General features: G+C 32.6%; 1 protein-coding gene across 1 annotated transcript; it reads left to right on the plus strand.

Annotated features, from left to right (window-relative positions):
• The first annotated feature begins 13,244 nt into the window (after nt 1-13,244).
• On the plus strand, nt 13,245-15,142 carry LOC131061243 (UDP-glycosyltransferase 86A1). Its single transcript, XM_057994790.2, has 2 exons — nt 13,245-13,902; nt 14,036-15,142. Exons 1-2 carry the CDS (start codon nt 13,404-13,406, stop codon nt 15,001-15,003), a joined length of 1,467 nt encoding a protein of 488 aa, XP_057850773.2. The 5' UTR covers nt 13,245-13,403; the 3' UTR covers nt 15,004-15,142.
• Nucleotides 15,143-25,221: the final 10,079 nt, after the last annotated feature.

Consider the following 25,221-nt stretch of genomic DNA (forward strand, 5'->3'; position numbering starts at 1 on the left):
TAATTTATTCTGCATGTAGGGGATCTAGGGATGCATTCATCACATGAGATTAATATCCTTGAGGCCACTTTATGTGTTGTATGTAACATGGATAAATATTTAATTCGGGGTTGCTAATTGGGTAAATATTCAAAATTGAGAAAACTTAGTACCAAAAAGTAAATGTGGGGGGGAATGGTTTTGTAATCTCATGACATTAGTCACATGGTTTATATAATACCACTTTACATGGTTTTGTGCAAACTTATGTCTATAAAAACAAGCAAATGGGTAGTTGTTTAAGGTTGTCTAATTTGGGCTACGGGCTGGCTTGTGAGAGCATCTCTTGGTTGCAAATACATGAGGATTTGACATGTGGCATGGGATGTGTTGCTACGTGCATTCACATGGAGTACATGTAGAGTTCTTTTTGTTTTAGAGGTATTCATGGAGACTTTTTAAATGTATAGTAATGTTTACATTGCTTCAAATAATAAGCGTGAGTGATGAATTCTTTTGGAGGCTGGGTTTTTCCCTCTTGAAGGTTTTTTGAAGGTATATCCTATTTCATTTTTAATTGTATTTTGTATATTATTTTGCATTTAGATTCTGAATATTTATTTGCATAAGGCTCTCTATCTGGAATATGTAGAAATTGTCATAGATGATTGCAAATTTCTTAACATTTTGTATTAGAGTCATACTTGTGGTTGGTATATCCCTTGTATGAGCAGATTTAGTGCATAGTAGAATCCATAGATTGAAAGAAATAAGGCATTGTGAGGCATGAGGATTTTGTGCAAGTTTTTTTTGCATATTTGAGGTTTTGGGGTTGCGAATTTGTGTTTATTTTTGCAATGTACATGTAAGTTGGAAAAAGGGGTTTTTTGGGTGTTCATTATGAGGGTTTTGTTGGTGAGGTTTCATAGATGAACCTTGGGGGAAAATGGATCTCTCCATTAAATCTAGGAGGCCTGAGAGATGAATATTGACATAAATTTGACGTATTTTGACCACTTAAAAAATGATATTTTTGCTGCCTACCATGTTGTATGCTTGTATGGCTTGCAATAGAAGCATCAATAAAAAAATATTATAAAAATCTCACACTTGACATTTTAAAATTTTTAAAATAAAACTAAAAAATAAAACAAAATTAATAGGGGGTCTATAGACCTGCATACCTCGTGGGAAAGAAATTTCCACTAGTAAGAAACATGGTTGTGCAAGGTGTACAATCCTAGGGGGATCTATTGAACCACCACCCATTGGGTGTTGGACTTGTACGGGATTAACCATTAGCTTTAGGCTCCGTGTTAGCTAGGGATTGTCCACTTACCCTTTGAGGCTAAAACACATTTAAAAAAAATTGTCAAACCATAAATTAAATTGGATTTGAATTAGGTTTTAGATTTTCCACCCTATCAACACACATGCTTAGCCTGGGGATCCTTGATGGGCTGCCCAAGGGCCACCTTGAAACTACCGCATAGGAGAATAGGGGGACATTTTTTCAAGAGGCCTAACTTTATTTTGAAGTGTCAAATATTCAACTTTATATAGTTGTCGGAAAGGTGGTTCCAAGAACTATGTTGTGGTGTTAGTGGGTTTTCCATGTTTTGTTGTTTTGATAGTGAAAATATTGTTGAAATTTGAGTTTCCTTTTTATAATTTGGGAGCTCATCACTTGTGCATTCTTGAAGTCAAATTTTGGACTTCTTATAAACTTTGATGAAAAAATTATTCAAAGAACTACATAGTGGATCAATTTTGGTATGATTTATTTACTATTTTTTTCATTTAAGTTGTTTATGGGTTCTTGACTATGGTACATTTGTGAGATTATGGAAAGTCAAATCAAGGGTTATTTGGTATTGGATTCGTTGGTTAATTATATGCACATATATAATTATCTTTATTCGACATTATTATTAGTATATTATTGAATTTGTATGTTACATTGTGAGATCTATGGGTTATGAAGTGTTGTAGTCTATCTATACTTATAGGTTGTAGAGATGATTAGATGTGGGTTGTTTGACACCCATAGATATTTCAATTTCCATACTGATTCAAATTTGTGTCTTTGTTTGTCACATATATTAGTGGTTTTTTTGTCATGATGATGTGGAAAAGTGGTTTTACTAGGTATGGTGATGATGTTGGACCGATGCTTGTTGCTTATGTGATATATACATGCATGACATAGTGAGAGTTTGATGTTGGTACATTTGGTGGTGATAATGGTGTCATGGATGTTCCTTGTGCCTCTGGAACTTTGTCATGACATGATTATTTATTTATGCAATGTTGGTGGTGTTGGATTGATTTTTGATTATTTGTGGTAGTGTATCTTCTTGTTTGAGGATCATGATTTTAATATTCCTTTTGGGAGATCTTGGTATTGTATGAGGGGATTTGGTTGATATTGAACTAGGATATATTTATGACATATATTAATTGATGTACATATCTTAGGGAAGATATATCAACTGTTTGGTATCTTACTATATTGCCATAATTTGTACTCCTTTAATTATGAGTCCAATATTACACTCTCCTAGTACTCACTTTAGTTTAGGCGGGGATCATCAATAGGGTAAAACTAACCTGTCTCACGATGATCTAAACCTAGCTCACGTTCCCTATTGGTGGGTGAGCAATCCAACACTTGCTGAATTCTGCTTCACAATGATAGGAAGAGCCGACATCGAAGGATCAAAAAGCAACGTCGCTATGAGCGCTTGGCTACCACAAGCTAGTTATCCCCGTGGTAACTTTTCTGACACCTCTAGCTTCAAATTCTGAAAGTGTAAAGGATCAATAGGCCACACTTTCATAGTTTGTATTCGTACTGAAAAATCAAAATCAAATGAGATTTTACCCTTTTGTTCCACACAAGACTTTTGTTCTTGTTGAGCTCATCTTAGGACACCTGCGTTATCTTTTAACAGATGTGTCGCCCCAACCAAACTCCCCACCTGACAATGTCTTACGTCTGGATCGACGCGGCTAGATGCACCTTAAGGCCAAAAATACGGGTATTGCCCTGTCTCTGCCTCACGAAATAAGTAAAATAACATTAAAAGTAGTGGTATTTCACTTGTGCTGAAATGGCTCCCACTTATTCTACACCTCTCAAGTCATTTCACAAAGTCAAACTAGAGTCAAGCTCAACAGGGTCTTCTTTCCCTGCTGATTCCGCCAAGGCCATTCCCTTGTCTATGGTTTCGCTAGATAGTAGATAGGGACAATGGGAATCTCATTAATCCATTCATGCGTGTCACTAATTAGATGACGAGGCATTTGGCTTCCTTAAGAGAGTCATAGTTACTCTCGTTGTTTTGGCTGAATTTTTGGGAGATTATTGTGTTAGACTTGACATTTTCAGATCTATCCTAGAATTTCGTATATACCATTTTAAGTCAGCCAAAAAGTAAAATTACCTTGATAACCCTACATAAGACATCATCCCTTCATTTTATCATCTACAAGTTTTAGTTCAAGATAAATTATTATTCTTTAAGAGAAGATATGAGTTTTAGGAGCATCAAGCTAGAACAAACAATATTCAATTATGTTTTTATGATTTATTTTTTGATGATTTATCATGTTATTGCATCAACACATGGAAGAATTATCCTAAGAGAATTACATCATCAATTGAAGGTATAATCATTTTAATTCAACATTTACATTCAAGCATTAATTTCAGATTTAGCCTCTGCCATGCAAGGTTAAGCTTTGTTTTCTATCAATTCATCATTATAGGGTTAATTCCAAACCCAAGATTTTATCTAGGAAAACCCCTATAAAACCAACACCATTTTCCTCTCCTCTTGTTAATTTGTAGGTTCAAAAATTAGGTCTAAGACTCAATTTGAAGATTCAGGAGGATAGTGCAGATAGAGATAGAGGCCACAAGAAAATGTTTAGGAAATAAGAGGAGGAATAGGGAATCTAGTGTCATAGTCCACCTAGACTATGGGACCTAGGACCATAGTACATGTGATTTAACTTGGAAATAGATCAGAAGACATTAAATAGAAGAACCCAAATTTGGTTGGATTCATGTTTAGCACTTGAAGAGCTATCAAGACTAGGGCACCTAGCGACAATATCCACCCATTTTGATCCCATATTTGTATGATAAGTTCCTCACTACATCCTCTTTCCATTTCTATACATGTTAGTTGATTTGCAAATATGCATTTGTCTATATGTGTTGTTTATTATCAATATTGCATCCTTTAGCCTAGTTCTTGCATGTTCAATTTTCAATCAACCAAACACAAAAAGAGAAAAATCAATCTATTGTGTCCATCTCTCCCAAGGGTTTGTGTTTGGGCCTATTGGTTGTTCTCCAATGTATTTGGTGGGATTAGGTTTGATTCCTAGTTTGCATGCTTAGACTAGTGAATCCCATTTCTAGTGTATTACACTTATACAACTAATTCAAGTTGTATTTTCTCTTGAAAAGAAACTTACCTTCAAGTTACAACTAATCAAGGATGCATGCAAATTATTATATGTATCCATTTATGATTATTCATATGTTGCAAATAAATTATCATCCCTACACAATAGTAAAATTGTTTGTCCATGATGCTAGCAATGAGTTTAGGATCCACAACTTCCACGAAAAATTATGGGACCATTCAACTATCTAAAAACAATCAAAATTATTGCACTTCTCCAAAGCACAAACTCTTTTTAGCATAAAACATTAAGAATCCAATGCTAAACAATTTAAGCAAATTTTGAAAGTCAAGAACTGACCTCTATACTCTGAATTCACCTTCCAAGACTTTCCTTTCAACACAAGTACTCAATAAAAAAGGGTCTTCCTACCATTTCATTTTCATGCCATTCTCCACACGCCTTATTATTGCAAGTGCATTCTTCCCACATTTCAAACAAATCTGCTCAACATGATTATGATGTGTTAATCATAGATTACAAAAAAGAACTGATCAAATTAAATAGGTTTGTAAGTATGTTGGTGAAAGCAAATTTTGGCAGCTAATCCTACAAACTTAAATGGTAAATATGGGAACAACCACTTGCAGAAATATAGAACAATGGACAAGGTCTATTTGATTTTTTTTTGTATAAATAAAATTCAAGTCATTTTTTAGCATCCTTTATCATCTTCTCATGCCAAATAGATATGTGTTCTTTTCTTATAAAATATTTTAATGTCTTTTCACTTATAATGGCTAAAAATAAATTCCAAATAAATTAAAAACAAATTTATTAGCAAAATTCAATGAATTAAAGTATGTTTAAACAAGTTCTTCAATGTTTTAATCAACCCATTGCACCAATGTTAGGGACAACACTTCCTAATTCACAAAGACCTCCATGAGGGTGGCCAAGCACTAATTTATTCTCATTCCTCTCTATCACTTCTCTACAAGCCTGGTATCATGATGCTTTCTCTTTCGCACAACTCTGTTAACTTTAAAACATTTACACCACCACAACAATTGGTATTTCTCTAATACCAATATGAAGTCAACTGTAAAATGCTTAATATATTGATTGAACAACAAACATCAATATAAACAAGAGCAATGCAATTATGCAATGACTAACTTCCAATTGTTTGATAATTTAATGCATAACTAAACAATGTAACATCATTGTATTCTAAGATTCACTAGAAAGATATATGGGAATTGAAAAGGTGAGAGGTAGATTTAGGAATATAGATAGCAAGGATAGAGAAGGGGGGAGAGAGAGGGAGAGATAGAGAGGGGGATGAGCATAAAGGGAGGGGGAGAGAGATAGATAGAGGAGAATATTGATGCAGATCAGGGGTAGGCATCAATTATTTGACATAATGTTTTAAGATTATGGGTTCTTATTCCTACAAACCTCAGATTTGCTTCAATGCCCTTGAGCCTACATAAGGCTAAAACCTTCAATTTTGGTAAGCAACACTCAAGGATCTTACCCAAACTTTGAGACAACCTTGAATATTTCCACATGACCTGTAAAAACCCTCCATGACTTACAAGAGTAGAGATCTAACCAATTTATATGGTTTCTTTACTAAGATCACCCATTTTTAGTAGGTTTCCAAAATTGATAAAATGGTGATAACATGCAAACCAAACCTCATATCCAAAATATAAAACGTGTTTTGGATACCCTTTTTTCCCTTATTTAACATATCCCAAAATTAGGGTAGGTTGTTTTGTATGGAAAAGCCCTAATTTTGACTGTCCTATTTCTTGACCCTAAGGTGTGGTAGCAGCAAATTGGGTTTTTCGACCATAAAATTCAAACCAAACTTGATACAAAAATTATAAACACAGTTATAGATACTAATTTGGGCTTTATGATACATACTAAGAATTGGGGTAGGGTTGTTTTGGAACACAGGACTCGAATTTGGATCGTTCTCCCTCAAATTAGGCCTACTAGGGTTTAAGACCTATTTGTAGTAAAATGAGCATATCTTGAAGAAAAATGAAATTGGATGCAATAAAAAGAAGTAGAAATGAGACTTAAATATGTTTCCAACCATACCATATTTAGGTCATGTAAAGGCTATACATATCTGTACCATGCAATGTAATCAACAATTTAACGTTTAGAAATACACAAACAAGGATGTCTTTTATTTATTTCTGTTGGTATAAATAATTATTCATCTTGGATATTATTACACCTTACTTAAGTTTACTTAGGAAATGTATTTCATAGTTGTTTGGGTATGAGACGCTTGGGTGTTTGTGCCACATTGGGATAGTGTGTGCAGGATAATTTCCACCTTTTATGGTGTTGATCTTGTTACTACTTTATCATATCCACTTATTGTGGAGTGATAATTCCACCTTCGGTGGGTGATCCACCTCATGTGGAATATTATATTGTTTCTCCTACCTACCACACCTATTTCCTACCTACCCTTGTTTCTTATTGAGCCACATGTCATGTTTGTGTGTTCACATATCCATATAGCCTTGCCTATATATGCAGGCTCATATTCATTGTATGTACAACTATTGATCATCTATCTATTGATGAGAATGTTGTTTATTCTTGTCCTCTATTTTGTACATTTCATTGTGCTCTTGATCTTGGCAAAATCTCACATGGTATCAAAGCCATTAGAGCATCATTGATTCGTCTTTGAGAGGCATTATTGTGACGTCAAGAGGTAGATATGAGGAGAAGCATCTTTTGGAGGCATCCTAGACCAGATCCAACCTTACCATTGCGTCTGGGTGGCCATTTCCATGAATTTTGACTATAAATTCACCTATATTTGGTGAAAAGTCAATTTGGGGCTTGGAGGAAATTTTTTGAGGGGGCTCCGTGACCACCCCCCGTACTCCGTATTATGCCGCAACTGTAATTTTTTCTACAGGCCCGTACCGACATTGACATAAGGCAACTTCTGTTGACTATAATACCTAATCTAGTAAATATCCCACTAAGACCATAATTTCTAGGGTTTCCCAAGGATCATTAGCAACTATAAGGAATGTGCCTAGGGGTAACGTGTTGGAATCCAAGAACACTGAGAGGGGGGGGGGGGGGGGGAGAGGGGTGAATTAGTGTTCTACCGAAATATTCAATTTTAACCTTATTAAACCATGCATTCACCAACCGATAAACCGGTACATATATAAATGACAGAAGTAAAGAAATCAATAAGCCAATCACACAAATGAATACCATAACACAAAGAATTATACGTGGAAAAAATCAAAGAGGAAAAACCACGGCGGGATTTGTGACCCACAATATCAATCCACTCGCCATATGAAAAGATATTACAAAATATGGGGGCCTGCACTTGCAGGAAGGCTTACAGCCTAGAGCACATTGCTCATCACAAAAGAGTCTCATTGACTACAGTCACTTTGAATAAGAAGACTCAAAACTGAACTCATATAATGCATCTTCTATGCCTGATTGAGTTCCGGTTCAAGCTCTGATTGTTCCGGTTTTGATACCCTAAACCCTTACTGGAATAACCTCTTACATAAACAACATTCCTCGCATTTTTCAAAATATCACTCTCATATCACTCCTATCTCACATTTTTTATTACATATCACAAAATGATCTAATCAACTGACCTATATACCTTTACAATCCTTCATGCCTTATGTCGGCTTACACATATAATTACAAAATGAATATACATGTTGACTCAATTACATAAATACATAAATGTCAAAATGAATTACCGATTGTCGGATCTCCCAAATGATGTCGACCTCCTAAACCAGTATCTTGATGAAGTCATGTCGGCCTGCAATGCCAGTACCCATAGAATCCTTCCTATCGGTGAAGATACCTGCCCCTGCTGGTGCCGATGAAGTGTCTACCGGTGATCAACCAAACCAAAATATGAAAGTCGGAACATGTTGCCATCAATGAAAACATATTGAAACCAATCAAATGAGTGTCAATTGCCAACATAATAAAGGATGCTTCAAAGAAAAATGAGTCAAAATCAAGATTCTATCCGTCAAGTAGAGAATGATTGGACATAATAAAGTGGAAAAGACCCCCAATCAGACACCCAAACATCACATGAATTTGAGATCAATAAAGAAATGCTTTTTTTATTTTGTTTTTAATGTATACCCACACACAACTATTTGATTCTAATTCACAACTACTTATGGGTTGATCTTTACTTTAGAGTATGTTGAAAAGAAAAGCCTTTTCTATTGCAATACAATTTGTTTTTTCTTCCTTTCTTTTGTATTAATGTAGTTGTAAATACCATTTTAGAAAATATTGTGGTTGTCAAGTGTCTTTAAATTAAATGATTATATATAATTATTGTGATTCATTTAAAAACACTTCTTTTTAGCATTCCTAATATAAAGTAGGAATGATAAAAAGTGTGTTAGTTTAAATTTGCATTTTTTATATAAATATGCTATAAAAAATATTTTTGGTTTGACATAAAACCCTCCATTAAATTTATATAAAATCTATACCTAACTCTTAAATCCTACTTGAATTCTTATCCTAATAATGGAACTCAAACTTGAACCATAATTAAAAGAAAACCCTAAACATAATTGAAAATTGATCAAAATTGAATACTAACCATAACCCTAACTGAACCATAAACTTAACCTTAGTTCTCAATGAACATGGATTAAATTGCAACTCTAATTATAGCCCCAACTCTAAAACTAGCACTAATAGTAATTCTAACTCCAACCCTAATCATAATTCAACTAATTTCTAGCCTATATTTATTAGGATACACATAGCCAAACTCTTTAGTCTTGCTTCATTTCAACATTTATGAAAATGATATTTAAAATAAATTAATTTGAATTACGCTAAATAAAATGTGTAATTGTAATTACATTTGAATTAAGATTAGCCTCCAAATATAGATGTCTCTCAGCATACTTAACATATGTTTCTCTAAAGATAGATATGCTAGTTTAGTTTATTTTAACAACGTTGACAAGATCAAGTGATCTAAGAAATCAAGAGATCCAACGTTAATCTATTTTCATTTTTTTTTTTATGTTGGCTCTTCATTTATATATCTTAATTGATAAACCTTCAGCTTTGTGAAATCTCGTCTCCTAAAAAAAACCCCTCATTTGAACCATCCACTTACCCAACACAAAGATAAAATTTTAAACTTTCCCTTAATTATCACTAAATAAAGTTTCCCATCAGGTTCCCATATAAAATTAAACTCTTTGATATAGTTTCCGATATAATACTGAAAATTGGGATTCACTGAAATTGGTCAGAAAGCAGTGTCGGCAAACATTATGTTTAATAATTTGAACTAAGATGAATGGAATTGGTTTGAATGGAATACAACCATATTAGACAGCACTGTGAAAAGTCCCATCACAGAATATGCACCTGTGATGCTTCAAATTCATTCATTTTTTATACCAGAAAGTTCGGTGGAGAGATATTGAGTAAGTGAATTCCCACCAAACAGTTACGGTCAAATTTATTGAAATGCATTATTGCCTCCATTATTGCTATTGCTACTCACCACAAAACTTGCAGATATTTCACAACACTTTTATTATTAGATTTTGTCCTCCCCATAGATAAGCATTAAAAGGACGGGGCTTGACAAGGCAATCTACGGCTTACAAACGAAGCAAAACTTCAAAGCACTTGGCTTTACATTTGACGCTGTCCTACGCCCATCGAGCAATTTTGTTGTATATAAATAAAATTTAGAATTACATTTTGTAAATATAAAAATTGTTGTATGCCTCTATCTGATGTTCGACTTCTTGTGTCACATTCTTATGTGCACAATTTCCTCCTTGTCAATCTACCAAAATGCATCTACATTTAAATTTGATTAAAAATGTTCAATTGTACATTGGACTATCAGAATGCATCTACATTTACATTTTTTAAATATCATTTAAAATAAATTGACTAAAATAACTATTATGTTGGACAATTGATATGCACTCTCTATTCTTGAAAATAAGACGCCTACTTTATAAGAGGTTTCAACCATTTTATTTCATATGCTTAATCTTAATCATTTATATTATCCAATGAAGCTTAATTTTCCTTTCTATATTTTTACCTCTTTGAAATAATTTCACCTCTTAATTTTCCTTTCTATATTGCTCAAATGAAACTTAGTCTCTTTATTGCAATACTTTCTCTATTACAACAAGCAACACCGATTAAGGGTTATCAATTGTTGAGCTACATCATTTGAATGGATAAAATGACTTACAAGAAGGCTATTAGTAGCATTCCATTTGAGCTAGTACAATATAAATGATATATTATTAATAAATCTTGAATCATTAGTCTACAAACAACAAAAAATTGAAGGGGAAGAAAAAGATTCCATTTATCAAAGAATGCATGAATTGATCAAACTTGAAGAGATAAGAAGAGTATCCCATGGGAGGAGCTTGTCAACATCCAAACCTTAGCTACAAGATTGGCAAACTGGATGTAAAATATACATAAACAAACTTGTGTATCTATATTAATGGTTGAATTTTTTTTTTTTGCATTATAAATAGATATTATATAGGATCTAACATGGTAATCTACTGGAGATTGTGGGTTTTTAAAGTTTTAATCAAAAGTTAGATATTTTGTTTGCTGCAATTGGGTATGTTTGATCATCCAGTATTGATTGTTATGGATGTCATCTTAGTTTTGTGCATGGGTATAGTGTTCTAATCGATGAAATCTAAAAATTTGTAAATTCACATTTTTCCTTGGATGATTGCAATAGTGTTGATATTAATTGTGAGTTCAATCTAGTTAATAAAACACCTACTTGTTGGTTTGAAAGATCTAAAATAATCTTCCAATGTGTTGAGGTGAATTTATAGTTGTCATTGTCCATTAGAGTAGATTTTCAATTCATTTCTTGTTACCTTACTCTCTTTTAATATTTTATTTTGAATTCATGTTAGAATAGGGTTTGATTCAAAGAAGCATTTTTCATTTTCAAATCTTCTTATAAATGTGCTTGTGATTATAACTTAACATCATCAATCTTGCATGTTTAAATTTTGTAGGAGTGAAAATTTTGTTTACATTTGAATACTTGTTGTCAGCAATTTCCTTCATATAACAATTATATATTAATTATAAAATATCTTAGATAGATGAGTTTCAAGTTGTTTCACATGATCAAGACTTGACCTCAAAGGAACCTTAGAGCGACTTAGTTACTCTTCAAGAGTGGTGATTCATCTTCGATTCACCTATGCTAACACTGTGGTCAACATTTTTTTGATTACATGCATAGTTAGTGGAGATTAATATTATAAATTAATAATTATTTTTGTTTATCACTATAATACATATATTAGAATATGTTTAGTTGTGAACGTAAATAGCTCCAAATTAAATTCATTAAAGCATGATTTTTGGATCAACAATGTGCTTGACCATATTATAGTTGGTCCATACTAGTGATTTAATAGTTGAGATCATAGTTGGGGTTAATGTAAGCTTAGTGGTCATTAGATTGCATAAATAATCCACTATAATAGTAATTGTGATTTAGTAATCATAGATGACTTAAATTTCTACAAATCATTTTTTGCATTGAAATAATAAAATGCTATTAGATAATAGCACACTATTTAAATAAGTGTGAATCAAATTTTAAAAGCATATAATTAAAGTACGTAATACATTATTATATTTAGCAATTTTTTTTTAATAATAATTTATAAGCTAATGTAATTTTATAGAAGAGAATTTTGTTGAAACATAATTAATTTTCACTTTAATTTACCTTGCCACCTCACAACATAAAAGTACTATTATGATGATAGTAATAGTGTTCAATATCATTCAAATAACAACAAAACAATAGTATAGTTGAAATTTGAGTATCAAATTAGGTAATTGAATATGAATTACATTATTGATATAGTTAAGTTTTATTATAAGAATATAATGTATTGAAATTGTAATGAAATTTAAATAATAATTTTATTTATGGTTTATTCTAGACATGAATTACTAAAAAATAAAATTAAAGATATTTTCAAAATGATTAAATAAAAAATTAATTATAAACTACAAGGTTGTTGTTCAAAGATTTTAATTCTATACAATAATTGATTATTTATATATATATTATTATTAATATGTTTATTTATTACCGAAAACTTGAATTCCCTGAAATTAGTTTAAAAGTAATCTTTGTACTACTAAAAACTCAATCAATTAACTCAGATTAATGGAATTGATTTGAAAGAAATGCAACTATAGAAAGCATTATGAAAACTCCCATTACAGAATAAACTCCCATTAAAGAAAATATTGTGATGCTTGAGAATTTTTTTGTTAGGAAAATTAGATGAACTAGATGTTAACAAATGATTTCTATAAAAAAAATTACATCTAATGTATACATTAATATTTCTATTTTTGTTGAATCAAAAAATATATTTAATGCTTAAAACTCAGATTAATAGAATTGATTTGAAAGAAATGCAACACAGCACTATGAAAAGTCCCATTACTACTGTTTGTTGAGGAAATTAGGTGGATTTCCAACCAAGCACTTACTGTCAGATTTATTGATATGCAGTCCCATGACTCCGTTGCCTCCATTATTGGTTATTACTTTCAAAACACTTGTTGTCACGTTATTTACCCACGTCCTTCCCTGACAACTGATGAGACGGACTAGATACTATTGACAAGGCAATGTACAATTTACAAAAGCAACTAAACTTCAAAGCATTTCGTTGTGGGGGACAATTCTTGCAGTGTTTTTATTGGTCGGTTGTTCTTGTACTGGTTGTCGATTTAATTATGTGCAATTATAAAGTTGCAACGATTAGTGTCTCCCTCCCTATTAAATACTCAACTCCTATTTGAATATGTAAACTTATACAACACACAAGAAACGCCTCAACAATAGTGTATAGTTGTGAGAAGTAAAGATGGCTAGTGTGCATGCAGTGGTGTTTATGTATCCATTACAGGGACACATCATTCCAACTTATAAGCTGGTCACCAATCTGGCAGCCAAGGGTGTTGTTGTCACGGTGGTGTGCACTCATGGATGCCATGCCCGCATCATCAAAGCCAATAATGGCCGCGACCCTTTCGCCCACAGTTTGGATTCTAATATCCGATCGGCGCTTGTATCCGACGGATTGCCTCAAGAATTTGACAGATCTCTCAATAACGATGACTTCAACAACGCTCTCTTGTATAAGATGGAGTCCCACGTAGAGGAATTGATGGAGGATCTGCAGCGAAAAGGCCCTCCAATCTCCTGCATCATCACCGACACTTATTTCGTTTGGCCAGACCGCATAGCCAAGAAATTTGGAATCCCATACGTTTCTTTCTGGACGGAGTCGGTCATGGTGTTCGCCATATATTATCACTTGGACCTCCTCGTCAAAAATGGCCATTACCCATTTACAGGAAACGGTAATATATATATTATCCTTCTTTTCTCTTATATATAAACAATTTGAACACGGGTCAAGAAAATCTTTGAAGATTTGCTAAGTTTAAAGCTCATCCCATTTGATAAAATAATGGTGGAATTTGTCTTGCACAGAGAGCGAGCTGATAAACTACATTCCTGGAGTTCCAGCTTTGAAATTAACAGATCTTCCTTCTTATCTGCAAGAACGGGATCTATCAACAGTGGAGCACCGAATTATATACCAAGTCTTTCAGTCTGTCCGCAAAGCAGATTGGATTATTTCCAACACAGTGGAGGAGCTGGAGAGCCGAACAATCCAAGAGCTTCAACTGCAGTTGGGAATCCCTTTTGGCTCAGTGGGTCCCTTGTTTCAACACCATCACCATGATAATCAGACTGTGGGAACAAGCATGTGGGTTGAATCGGACTGTAGGAGCTGGCTCGACAGCAAGCCCAAGAATTCTGTTGTGTATGTCTCTTTTGGAAGCTACGCCCATGTTTCCAAAGCTCAAGTTCACGAAATGGCCATGGGTTTGCTGCAGAGCAAGAAACCTTTCCTTTGGGTGCTTCGTCCTGATATAGTTTCCTCTGACGTGCAAGACATACTGCCAGAAGGGTTTATGGAAGACAGCAAAGAGCAGGGTTTGGTTGTTGAGTGGGTGTCTCAGCTGGATGTTTTATCCCATTCTTCTGTGGGTGGCTTTCTTACCCATTGCGGTTGGAATTCCATCGTGGAGAGCCTCTGGTTGGGAGTTGCCATGCTCGCATATCCTCTGCTGACAGACCAGTATACCAACTGCAGGCTCATTGTCGATGAATGGGGAGTGGCCATGAATCTGGGTCAAGTTTCAAGGAGTTCTAATAACATGAGATCCACGCTAGTGACCCGCCAGGAGATTGCAGTCACCATAGCAGAGTTTATGGAAATAGATGGACAAGAGGGGAAAAGGCTTAGGAGTAATGTTGGGTGTGTTAGGGAAATTATGAAGAAAGCAGTGATGAATGGAGGTTCGTCTCAAAACAATTTGGAAGCCTTCGTAGATTATTTGAAAGGAAGAGAGCAGAGCTGCTCTCCTCCACAGCTTGAGTCTCACATATGAAGGCAATGACGGTGAAAGCTGGGTGAAGGGTCGATAGGAAGATCTAGAAGATACTTATTTATAGAAGGAAGTAAGACTTGTTTAGATATATTTATATTAAAATAGCATTTTAAGAATAAAGTTAGGTTTATCAGATTTATATTTAATAATAGCATTTAGAGCTATTTAAATTAGTTGATATTTAAATAAAAAATATTATATGGGTGAGATTTAAGGTTGATATGTTTTAATTAAATTGGTGGAGGGTAATCTTTGTATTTCTACTTTTTATTTAGCAAAATCAAGATCTATATGTTTCAAATATTAAATAAAATATATTGACTATATTTCTCCTTTTAGGTAACAATTAAATCACACAATTTTTATGGGATTTTTTGTTTCTAGTGTCGAGTTCTACTTGTTTTCACAAATACACATTTAATTTTCTCGCTTATTAATTATTTTCATGGTACCTTTCAAGCTAGGTAATGAAGTTTTTTTAGTAACGTGAATATTCATTTTATAATTTCAACATGTAAGTTTTTTGACTAAATAATTTTACAAAATTAATGTTGTGAATTGTGATTGGCTACATACTATGAAGTGACATAATGTTTTTATTGTAATTTTTTTTACTATTTGCATTTTCAAAACTTGTTAATTACCTCTATAAATTATGTCTGATTGAGGCAACATAACAATACATTAAGAGCAATTGAAATAAAATCAATTAAAGAACCTAGAATAGGTGGGGAAAGATAATTCCTAGTTGTATTTCTCCTCGTGATTGAATAATAATGTAAAAGAGTATTTTTTAGTAAATGAGTACCATACATTAAATATTAAAAAATTAAACATGTTGAAGGGGTGAAACAGGCGAGGATTAAAGAAAATTGGAATCAAAGTCTCCTCATTTTCATAATATGTTGCTTTGTTTGGATGTGTTGGAGATTAATTTGCACAAGATTAAGGTGGGTGGATGTCTTTTTCAACACCATAATGTATTTTCAAAAGTTTGCCAAAATTAATGTTGTGAAATGTGATTAGCTAAATACTACAAAGTGACATAAATTTATTAATTTGAAATTTTTGCCACTCTCCATTTTCAAAATTTGTTAACGACCTCTATAAATTATGTTTGAAAAAAGGCAATCTTGAGAATTAATTAAGAGAAATTAAAATACAAACAATTAAAGAACCTACAATTGGTAGGGGGAGACAATTCCTAGTTGCATGTGTCCCTGAACAACACTACTGTAAAATAATATTTTTTATAAAGAATACCATATATTCAATATTAAAAATTTAAACACATGTGTTGAACGGGTGAAACATGTGAGGATTAAAGAAAATTGGAATCAAAGTCCCCTTGAGGTTTTTAATTGTATTAATATAAAATAGTTTGTGGACCACATTTTCATAATCTATCACTTTGCTTGGATGTGTTGGAGGTGGATTTTCACAAGATCAAGGTGGTTGGATGTCTTTTTTAACACCATAATGTATTTTTCAAAAGTTGGTTAACATTGAGAATGAAATATTATTATTTTTGCATTAAGGATCCAATGGTGATTTGAAATATTTGAAAGGAAACTTGTAGAATAAAATTTTCAAAAAAATTTCTTATGAAAACCATATTTCTAGAAAAACTATATTTTTATTAAGGAGTTAATTACCACAAAAGTCAAAGAATAGTAACATAATAATAGGCCTTTTAACAATTGGGACAAAAAATTATTAACGAAATGGATATTTCTCAAACCCCTTGTTCATGGCTTGTATGATCAACCATTATAAGGAAAATAAAATACTTATTCAAATGATTTCCTACTTCATAAAGGAGCCTAAAACTTAACTTTGATGGGGAAACTTATGAAAATTGAATAGTTCGAAGGGTTAGTTTCATCATAAGAAGTTGGGAAGGGAAAATAATTTTACGCTTCATCTAAAAAAATATTTGCTCGTATAAATAATAAGGCAAAAGCCCAAATATCATTACTTGGTCTTAATGATAATAGTATTTTCACTATTAGAATATAACTGATATACATATGCAAGAAGACTTAATGATTTTATTAAACACTATCAACAATAGATAAATAAAGAAATTTGAAGATCAAAAAAATCTTAGGTAAGGTTTAGCCTTGACTCAAAGATTGGGATTCCTTATTTGTTAATCATTGATTTAGAGAATGGAAGAAATTAGCTGGTTTCTTTATCAATTTCATGATTAATCACATTAAAGAAATTATTATAATTGACCTTATTATAGCATGGGAAGTGCTAGATAGTTTTGAATGATAAGTATTATTGTGCTTCATTTGATATATAAAATCCAATAAAGATAATAAGTTAATATTTGGACATGCTAAGTTATCAAGCACATGTAGTCATTTCCTATGGATTGGGAATATAAAAGTAAGTGTTTGAAGGTTGCTTGTACACAAAAAATATTGTCTTCAATATCATTTGATTACTTTAATACATATTTCTCCCAATTCCAATAAAAAATTATCAAAATTTAAAAAATAAACAAAAAACTTGTGTCAATAAACAAATGGGAAGCTCCTATATATCAAGGTGCATCGACCATAGGAAAATGACATGTTTTATAAGTGATAATAGGAATTGAATGGATGTCATCTTAGCTACATGAGAGAAAATTTCACCATAATCAACTCCCTTAACTTGCGAATACCCCTTCCTAACAAACCATGCTTTATGCTTCTCAACACTGTCATCTGGGCCCAATTTCTTCTTGAAGACCCATTTACATCCAAAATATTTTTGTCCTTTGAGAAACTAGTACCAAACCCCATGTACCATTATTATTCAATGTAGCCATCTCTTCATTCATGACATGCATCTAGGAATTTGCATCATGCATACCCATAGCCTCTCTAATAGTCCTAGGCTCATGATTGTTAGCAATCAAATTAAATATGTAATTAGAATCCAACAAAGAATATCCAAACCTTTCTAGTGAATAACCATATATTTCAGGTTATTGTCTATCATGAGTAGACCTCCTCAATTGTTGAGGTTGAGGTTCTTACTCTTCTCCAAAACTTCCAAATCTTCTTGATCTCTCTTCATCATCACATCTAATAGGAGTGCGTAGTTCTTTTTTAATCGGTGTAGCTAGTATTTGAACTACCTTCAAGTTTTATATTTTTCTTCCTTCTCTAGTTGCAAATCAACAGTGGGTAATATCAACTCATGAAAGATCACACTTCTACTATAGAGCACCTTCTATATGCAACTGGATCCCAAAGCTTGTGATCCTTCACAATGACACTATAGCTAATGAAAATACAATTAACCACCTTGCTCTCCAATTTTGATCTTTTCTTACTTGGCACATGTGCATATGCCTCACAACCAAAGACTCTGAGATGTCACATTAAGAGCTTCTTACTAGATCATGCTTTAATGGGTGTCTTTTCAACAAGTGCCAAAGTAAGAGATGTATTAATTAGATATCATACAATTGTTATAGCTTCACTTGAGAACATCTATTCAATCTCAACACCACTCAACATACTCCCAACCCTCTTCATCATTTTTTTTTTAATCCTCTCTACAACTCCATTTTGTTGTTGGGTGTATGGATTTGTCTTGTGTTTCTAAATCCCAAGGTCCTTAGAGAATCTGTCGAACAAAACTCATCACCATTGCCAGTATTCAAATACTTAAATTTTCTACCATTCTAGTTTTCAACCAAGGATTTGAATTCCTTAAACTAACTAAAAACTTTAGATTTAATTTAGAGAAAATATACAAATTTACTTCTACTATAGTTATCTATGAGAGAGAAAAAATACACAGATCTATATATCAAAGGAACATTAGCAAGAACGAACACATCTGACTGAATATAATCCAAAAGCCCTAAGATACTAGTCAACTAGAATAGAAAGAAGCACGATGTTGTTTACCATAAACAAAATGTTCACAATTTGAACTCAATTTTTAGGGCCCTAAGACTCTTATTTTAAGGGCTCTAAGACCCTTCTCACCAATGTGACCGAGTCTTTGGTGCTATGACATTTTCTTTTGAGTTGGTAGCTTTGTCTCCAAAGTATTTGAACCCTTAGGTACCCATAAAACATGACCATCAAATGTAGAAACAACAATCTTTTTTTCTACTAAACACCACTAGAAAGCATCATAAAACCTCTTACCATATTGCATCCAATGCTCAAGAAAACAACTTGCACACCCACACCACTCAACTTGATAACTAAAAGTAGTTTCATGCCAAACCAAGTATACGTAGGACACCTTCCATTCCCTTTCAAATGGGACTGAAATGTAACATATATGTAGTTTTAATTTTTAATATGTAACATTTTTCTAAAGTATTTTTTCTCAAGAAACTCCTCTATAAATGCTACTCATAAAGAAAAGTATTAATTCATTAAAAACTTAGTCATATTAACCAAAACTTATTTACTAATAAATTCTAATTATATTTCTAATTTGAGTAAGATGTCTTTGTATGCCATTCTTAAGACAAAAATTAGTAAACTCATTAGAAGTAAACTCTCCCCCTCTATCTATTTTGAGTATCTTGACAAGATACCCGCTCTGTTTTTCAACCATTTATTTAAAATTCTTGAGGCATGCAAAGGCTTTGAATTTCTGCTTCAAAAAATAAACCCAAGTCTGGCGAGAGTAATCATCAATGGAGGTCAAAAAATAAAGGTTCTTACCCAATGATTGCTCTTGCATGTCACCACAAATGTCAACATGCACAAGCTCTAGAAGAAATTTGGCTCTCCAAGATTTGCACACTGGAAAACTATCTCGATGATGCTTGTCAAGTACACACCATGAAAAAACTTCTTCTTGTGCCTTGATTGGGGGAAGCCCTCTCACCATATTATTCTTATTCAACAAAGTTAGCCCTTGAAAATTTAGATGACCATATCATTGATGCCATAACCATGAATCATCTATGGTTGATTTGAGTGCATGTAACTTACTAGAAACCAATTTGAGAGGAAACAATATATTCTCTGTCATATAAGTTTTTTCTACAAGATGATGATTATTTGATTTATCAAAGATTTTTCAACAACTATCTTCAAATGTACTACTTTATAGTTCTTTTCTATAAGTTGTCGTATACTCAAAAGACTATGTTATGACTTTGGCAAAAAGAAAGTATTATGAATATGTGTAGTGTCTCCTTTCTTAGTATCGACTACAAGGGTACCTTTTCCCACTATATCAACCTTCTTATCATCTCCAAATTTAACTTGATTTCTCATTGAATCATCGTATTTGACAAAGAAATCAGATTTAGGTATCATGTGATTTGAGCAACTGCTATCCAAGAACCATACATCCTCTTGTTGTTATTTTTCCAAATTTCATGCAAAGAGTGTAGAATTCTTTGCATCAAAAGAATCTTCTGTATAACTAGCTCATGAATTATTCAAGTCAGATTTCTTCTTCTCGCACTTAGATTCATAGTGCCCATGTCTTTCACAATATCTACACTGGATATTCCTTCGATCAATATAACTTCGTCCTCTTCCTCTTTTATTACCAAAAGATTAACCTTGAAATTTAGCAGTGTGAGAGGGAGGAGATTTGGACTTTTCCTCATTGTTCATAGAAGACTAGAAGGATTGCACAAAACTTTCTATAGAATGCACTGCATATGCTCCTCATGAGATTGCAAAGAACCAATTAACTTTGGAACTTTGAAAGTAGTTAGATCTTTACTTTCTTCAATAGAAATCATTACTAGATCAAATTTAGGAGGAAGATACCTCAAAACAATTTCTATAATTTTTTGGTCTGATATAGTTTCTCCTTGAGTTCCAAGATGATTCACAATACCTTGAGTCCTAGCAATAAATTCATGAATGGAATCAAATTCCTCCATCCTCAAATTTCCAAATTCTCTTCGAAAAGTTTGAAGTCTTACCAATTTGATTTTATCTGCACCTTGGCATGCACTTTGTAGAGCCTCCCACACATCCATTGATTTAGTCATACTAGCAATTCGAGGAAAAATTGAAACATCTAAGGCAGATGGAATGGTGAAAAGAGATTTGTTATCCTTCTTTCTATTTGCTTTCAGCTAAGTTTTCTATTGCGGTGTCCATGAATTTAATGTATTCTGATTTGTAGGTTCTGGGTATCCACCTTCCGCTAGTTCTCAGAGATCTTGGGATAATAGTAGGGTCTTCATTTTGATACTCCAATAATCATAGTTGTCTCTGGTAAACAATGAAAGATAAAATGCTAAGTCTTTTCCATTAGCCATTTAGAGATAACTACTGTTCTATTTTTGCTACCCACACAATTAGAAATCTTGCAACCTGCTCTGATACCAAATGAAAGATTATAAATTTAAAAGATACAAAAAAATAGAGATGAGAAGAAGACTACAAATTATTTCAGAGAACTGAAAAATGAAAACTTAATTAATGAATTACAATAGTAGAGTACAATGTTTTATAGATTGTTTTCCTTCTTCCTTATGGAAGGATTAAAACAAAAAACATAAAGAAAAAAGACTAAACTAAAAATAGCAAAAAACTAAAACAATTTTCTTCATTGCATATATAACAGTGATTACAAAGCATAAACTAAAAAATAGAAAAAACAAAACTGTTTTATGAAAAAAACAGTCTATCTCATCTCCAACACATCAATCTGATCTACATAATTGAACTAAAAAGAAAATCATTTACTCCCACAAAAAAAAAACTACTCAAACATTTTATCCGTTTTCCAAATGAATAGCTAACTCAAAAAAAGAATCGTCCTTCAACTTCCATTATGATCATTATTAGATCTTAACTTTTGAATGTATGATGTTAGACTCGAGAGTTATGAAACTACAAGCATGGACTATTAAAAGGAAAAAAACTCATTTTAAAGCTATTGAATTCAATTAATTTTTTTAATCATAGCATAACCTTAAAAAGAATTTTAAAAATCTTCTAATTCATTGTATAAAGCAACATAAATAAGATAAATTTTTCAAAATAGTTTCAATGTGTTTTACTTTCCTAAAGCTTCACTTATGTCTCCTTAATTTTTTTGAGTTTCATTTTAACTAATTTTTATCATAACATAACCTCCAAACTATTTTTTTGAATATAATGCCTCAACACTTTTATATAAATATTGTGTCACTTTTCATTCAAAAAAGGAAATAGATATTTAAAATGAACTTTATTTCTTAATGATAGCAAAATTTCAAAAATCTTTGTAAATATTGTACATATTATTTTGAATTTTTTATCATCAATGTTTTAGATCACACTCCATGATCTATCATTAGGATGAGAGAATTCAAGGATATGTAAAATGTTGGATCATAGTCCTATTTCTTGACCCTAAGGCATGGTACAACAAATTGGGGTTTTTGACCATAAAATTCAAACCAGACTTGATATCGAAATTATAAACACAATTCTAGATACCCATTTGGGCTTTATACCACATATTAATAATTGGGTTAGGGTTGTTTTGGAACACGAGACTTATATTTGGACCGTTCTCCCTCAAATAAGGCCTACTAGGTTTTCAAACCTATTTGTAGTAAAGTGAGCATATCTTTCTTGAAACACAATGAAATTGGATGAAATGAAAAGCAATAGAAAGTAGACTTAAATATATTTCCAACGATACCACATTCAGGTCAAGAAAAGGCCGTACATATCTGTACCATGCAATGGAAGCAACAATTTAACATTCGGAAATACAGAAACAAGGATGGCTTTTATTTATTTCACTTTAAAAATGTAACACCCACCTTTAGGGTTCGACCTCCCCAAAGCTATTTAAACATCTACCAACCATTTAAAACTAATTTTCCAACTACAACCGTTCTAATTCCTTTATATATACCTGGTGACTCTTCACATTATTCCCTATTTTTGCAGTTTTACAACATTTAAAACATTTGTGCAAACTTGACAACTTTATGCAATTCTTGTAGAGCTTCTCGATTAGATTGTGTGCAATTTTTTTTTTAACATCAATCTTTCGAATTATACTCTGCGATTCCTCATTAGGATGAGAGAGAGTTGAAAGGAGATGAAAAATGGCAAGTTGCAGATCTAGACTGGATATAAAGAGATGAGAGAGGGAAGGGAAAGGAAGACAACACACAAAGTGAGGAAAAGAATAAAAAACTACTAGTCCAACTCCTAAAAAGAAAATAAAAACCAATATAAATAAATAAGTACTAAATATAAGAAATAAAGTACTAAAAAGATAGACCGAAATATAAAAATAATTAAAAAGTAAAAGTTAAAATATAAATAGAACAATAAATACATAGAAAAATAAATAAGAAAACAAACATGTAATAAATAAATTAAAAAAAATAAAATTAAAAAAAACTAAAAAAAGACTAAAAATGAGTCAAGACTACCTAAACACCAATAATTAATGACCCAATATTGAATCAAACACACATGACATGGTCTTAAATAAGCTTATTACACCAAAGACACAAAACTAAAACTAAAATGATGAAATTTCCTCATGGAGGCATGGAATCAACTAGGTGCTCTTGCACCATACTCTCAGATAAAAATGAACTCAAGTCCACTTGAGTGAAGGCCTTAATTCTCTTCCCGTTCTTCCAATTATTTTGTACCATTGCTTGATGTCTTCTTGGCTTTGCCTTTGTGTCTACAACTTGTTGACTCTAGCTTGTCTTTTCAACTCCTCCTCTTCTTTCATCCTTGTAAGGTAGTCTTTCTTTGGCATCCTTCTTTGAACTTGATCTCTTTCAAGAGACTTGCGCTCAATGATTTGAATCTCCAAGTGTCTAACAAACCTACACAGACATAGTCCAATGCAAGATTAGAAATAAAATATTGAGACCTTGAGGTCTCCTCCTTGTCTCCTTGTACCGTACACACCACTTGAACCTTGTCTTCAAGGGTCTCCTTTGATGAACAACATCTTCCAACTCTTCCATCACCAACAAAGATTCTTCAATGTCTAGTGCTTCTATCCTCTCTTGTTTTCTTCTTTTTTGAATGATTTGTTTGATAGGCCACTTTACTTTCCTCCTTATTGGTAAATCCCAACCATTTGCTTTCTCATGCAATTGTTGCATCTCAATATCCATTCTTTCTTGCATTCTTAGGATTGTTAGACTAGAAATGTAGAAATCATTTTGGAACAAAACTCTTGTCTAGCTCTTTCATATTTATCACTAACATTGGTTTCATTGTTGGGACCTTAGTTAGGATATGTTGGGGTTTTATCGAGATTTTTTTTCAAATTATAACTATATTTTATATTAAGAAGAGAACAAGAAATAGAACACAATTGATAAAATTTCTATCTTCTTGATGCCTACCCTATGGGAGAGGTCAAGCACCAAGGGGATGGGGAATGGAAAGGGAGGAAAGTGTTGAACACATAGTAGGATTGAGAGGGGAGGTGAATAGTTCATATCTCTAACACAACTTTATTTTTGATCTATTAAGCTTCAAACTGTTAGAGTATTCGGGTATTTACTTGATTAATTAAACATTATTTGTTTAATTATTTAAGTTCCCTTTATCTCTTTTACACTTAAGCTAACTTTAAGTGCATATAATTAATTATTTTAATTAATTATTATGTGCAAACCTAGGTTTTCCCTTTTACGGTTTCTTGACCTATTAAAGGTTGAGTTCTTTCTTTTCATTGTATGAAGAAGGATTATTATTGACAATACATTTTTGGAGATTATTTTTCTTGTGTATTCTTTCCTTCTGTGATTTGCTTCATTGCTTCTCCTTGTAACAGGTTTTTCAACTTGCAGAGATTATTTGGGCTCCTGTGGTGTTGTATTTTCTCAACTCCTATATGGTATCAGAGCTCAGATCTGCAGCTACCTATTCCTATTTTTGAGATTTTTGGCTTTGGAAGTAGATCTGGGGTTTCAGGAATTTTTTATGTACCTAGGGTTTGACCTTTTTTCTGAGCACTTTGAGCCTAAACAGACCTCACCATCGTGCTCAGAAGACCCAAAAACCCCTATGGTCATATAAAATTCGACATATTTTGGTTCCTGAGCCTCTACGTGAATTTTTTTCTCAGATCCAGGCCGTACAGCCCTGGCACACAAATCAAGAAATTTTTTTGGATTTTTTTTTTTTGCCTTTTTATGGCATGCAGGCCGAAATTTGCTTTTAAAAAAAATTCTTTCAAAAAAAGCGAAAAAAAAAGGGTTAAAATTTTTTTTTTTGGGAAAAAGTTTTT

This window comes from Cryptomeria japonica, chromosome 11 (genome assembly GCF_030272615.1).
Source record: "Cryptomeria japonica chromosome 11, Sugi_1.0, whole genome shotgun sequence".
Lineage (NCBI taxonomy): Eukaryota > Viridiplantae > Streptophyta > Pinopsida > Cupressales > Cupressaceae > Cryptomeria > Cryptomeria japonica.